The sequence below is a fragment of the Lolium perenne genome, chromosome 4 (assembly GCF_019359855.2).
Source record: "Lolium perenne isolate Kyuss_39 chromosome 4, Kyuss_2.0, whole genome shotgun sequence".
Lineage (NCBI taxonomy): Eukaryota > Viridiplantae > Streptophyta > Magnoliopsida > Poales > Poaceae > Lolium > Lolium perenne.
Window position 1 is genome coordinate 313,213,495 of NC_067247.2, and position 2,641 is coordinate 313,216,135.

Sequence of the window (2,641 nt, forward strand, 5' to 3'; positions counted from 1 at the left end):
CGGCGGTGTTACCGAACAACTGTATAGAGAGGCGCCGTTGAAGATGCTCTTAATACATGTAAATGTACAAAATAAACATATTAAAAAAAAGTCTCACTTGCACGTACAGTATATCTTTTGTTTTCCCGAAATTTCCCAGTGGAGTGGGCATATGTCATGGAGGGTCCCTCGCCGGCGTCAAAAGTATTGTTCCCTCCATGCTTAGTGGGATGTGTGGTTCGCAGCGGCGGAGCCCTGAGCGCAGCGCAGGAGCCGCACCCCTCCCGCCGCTCCTACAAATACCCCCTCCCCTTCTCTCCCACTTCTCATCGTGTGACCTCCCCCAAAAATCCCAGCTGTGAAGCTCGATCAGCAGCCAAAACAGGAGTCAGTGTACAAGAGAGAAGTTTTCAAATCAGATCGAAATCGAGACGCTGGTTAGAGTCTACCAAGCTTATCTCCCCGCCGCCACTCGTTTCACACCCCTGTCAAGCCGCTCGCCTCCGCTTATATAGCGCCGCCGCGTGCACGCTCCCGGTTTGGTTTCACTCTCTCTCGATCGATCTCAAGCCACCAGATATAAACGCACGTACACTTCACGCGATAGCAGCAAGCAACTCTGACCGTAGAAGCTACCTTCACTCTCCTACCACTGCCACCACTGCACGGCTGTGCGGCCTCCGTAACCTTTGACGCTACCGGCGACGACTCGAGCAGACATGGCACTCACTGCCTTCGAGACCGCGGAGCAGCGCCTGCCATGCCACGTCGACCAGACCGCTGCCGCCGACAACAGCAAGGCAGTCGCCGCCGCCGCCGCCGAGCAGGCCGTGCCGCTGCAGGAGGCGGACCACGGCGGCGCCGGCGCCGACCAGCGCCCGGCCGACAGGGACGACATATGGAACATGATCCAGTCGCAGTCGCAGAAGCCCGCGGCGGCCCCGAGGCAGGCGCCGTACGTGCACGCCGCGCCCGTGCGCCGCGGCTCCTCCAGCCTGCTCACCCAGAAGAGCCTGGAGGTCTGCACCGAGAGCCTCGGCTCCGAGACCGGCTCCGACGGCTTCTCCGACGCCGACCGTTCCTGCCCGGGCTCCGACGACGACGCCGACTGCGAGGACGGCGGCGCCACCGGGGTGGCGGCCGCGGGCGCGGCGCCGGCCAGGGCGTTCCCGCCGCCGCTCCCGTCCCTGGCGCGCCGCACCGTGGGGTCGCTGCAGATGAGGCAGCACCGCCGCGACGGCCGCCTCGTCGTCGAGGCCGTCCCGGTGCTGTCCAACACTCTGTTCCGCGCGCAGCGCCGCGGCGGGCGCCTGCTGCTCTCCTTCGCCGACACCGCCGCCCCGGCCGCCGACGAGGAGAAGAACACCGTCGACCAGGAACCCGATCAGCAGGAAGAGGCCGAGGAGGAAACCGAGGAGGAGGAGGTCCAGGTCGTGGACAGGGGCACTGTGGTCGAGGTCAAGGTCAGCACGCAGCCGCAGGCGCACAACAGCGGACCGCGGGTGCACCGCTCCTCGCTCGTCATCAACAAGTTCGTTGGCGCCGAGCCCGTCAACGGCCCCGAGATCAACGACGCCGGCGCTGCACCGCCTAATAAGCCTTCACCTCTCAGCGCCACAGCTCCGCTGCCGGAGGACTACGGCACTACCGCCCCGCCGGGCGAGGGGAAGGTGCTCATGACGACCAGGCAGCGCCGGAGCAAGCAGGAGGTCCTCAACCACATGCGCCGCTGCGGGCAGCTCAGCGGGCGACTCTTCATCTGGGAGCCGCGCGTCGCCACCTCCTCTTGAGAACTCATCGTCCCACACTGCGCCGCCGCCTCTCCATTCCGTCCGGCGTCCGATTCCATGCCTCGCCGACGAGTGCTGTATTTCTTTGTAGCCGTTGTTCCTGCCGGTGTAACGTAAACGTGCGTAATAGTGAAGTTTGTGTTGTAGTAGTAGTAAGTGATAATCACGTGATTGGCTTAGCCGCACGAGTAAGTGAGTGAGAGTGAGAGAGCTAGATTGCTTTGTTTTATCCCCGTGCCTCCGCGCACGTGTTGTATCTACTTGCGTGATTCTAGTGGTCATAATTTAAGATTAAGAAGATGCATCCTTTGTGTATTAATTCTTCTTTTAGAACCATGAACAAACAAACACAATAGGTCAAGAAAACTGCATGCTTCCTCCATTCTAAATTATTTGACTCAAATTTGTCTATGTTCGAATATATCATTTTAGTGTGTATGTAAATCTAGTCTAATAAGAGTTAATTAATTTGCCACGGAGGTAGTAAATGAAATAGCAGATGAAAGATCGGTAAAGTCAAAAGTTACAAATTCAATGCTCGCTAGACATAATTTGGCTAAAATACAAAACATTTATGATAAAACTGCATTTTGTGTGACCAACTAGGAGAGGTGAATTGTTCGTTCTTTGAACTAGCATTTTTAGTCGGTTCAAAATGATTGATAAATACATATATGGTTTTAAGGATTATGCGAGAAATAATATTGTTTAATTTCCTAAACTAAAATCATCTTTGAAGATACTTTTAAATCATCTTTAATTTGTGAAGTGAATAATATTATGTCATTTTAGAATCTTTTAATATTGTAGTCCAGTTAAAATTTACAAGTAAGGTTCACCTAAGCAAGGGATAAAAGATGCGGAAATTCACT

The 2,641-nt window shown here is 55.3% G+C and overlaps 1 protein-coding gene across 1 annotated transcript; it reads left to right on the forward strand.

Moving 5' to 3' along the window:
* Nucleotides 1-307: 307 nt before the first annotated feature.
* LOC127296151 (uncharacterized) lies at nucleotides 308-2,084 on the forward strand. The gene has a single exon (XM_051326180.2). The coding sequence runs from the start codon at nucleotides 699-701 to the stop codon at nucleotides 1,767-1,769; it is 1,071 nt and encodes a 356-aa protein (XP_051182140.1). The 5' UTR covers nucleotides 308-698; the 3' UTR covers nucleotides 1,770-2,084.
* The last annotated feature ends 557 nt before the right edge of the window (nucleotides 2,085-2,641 follow it).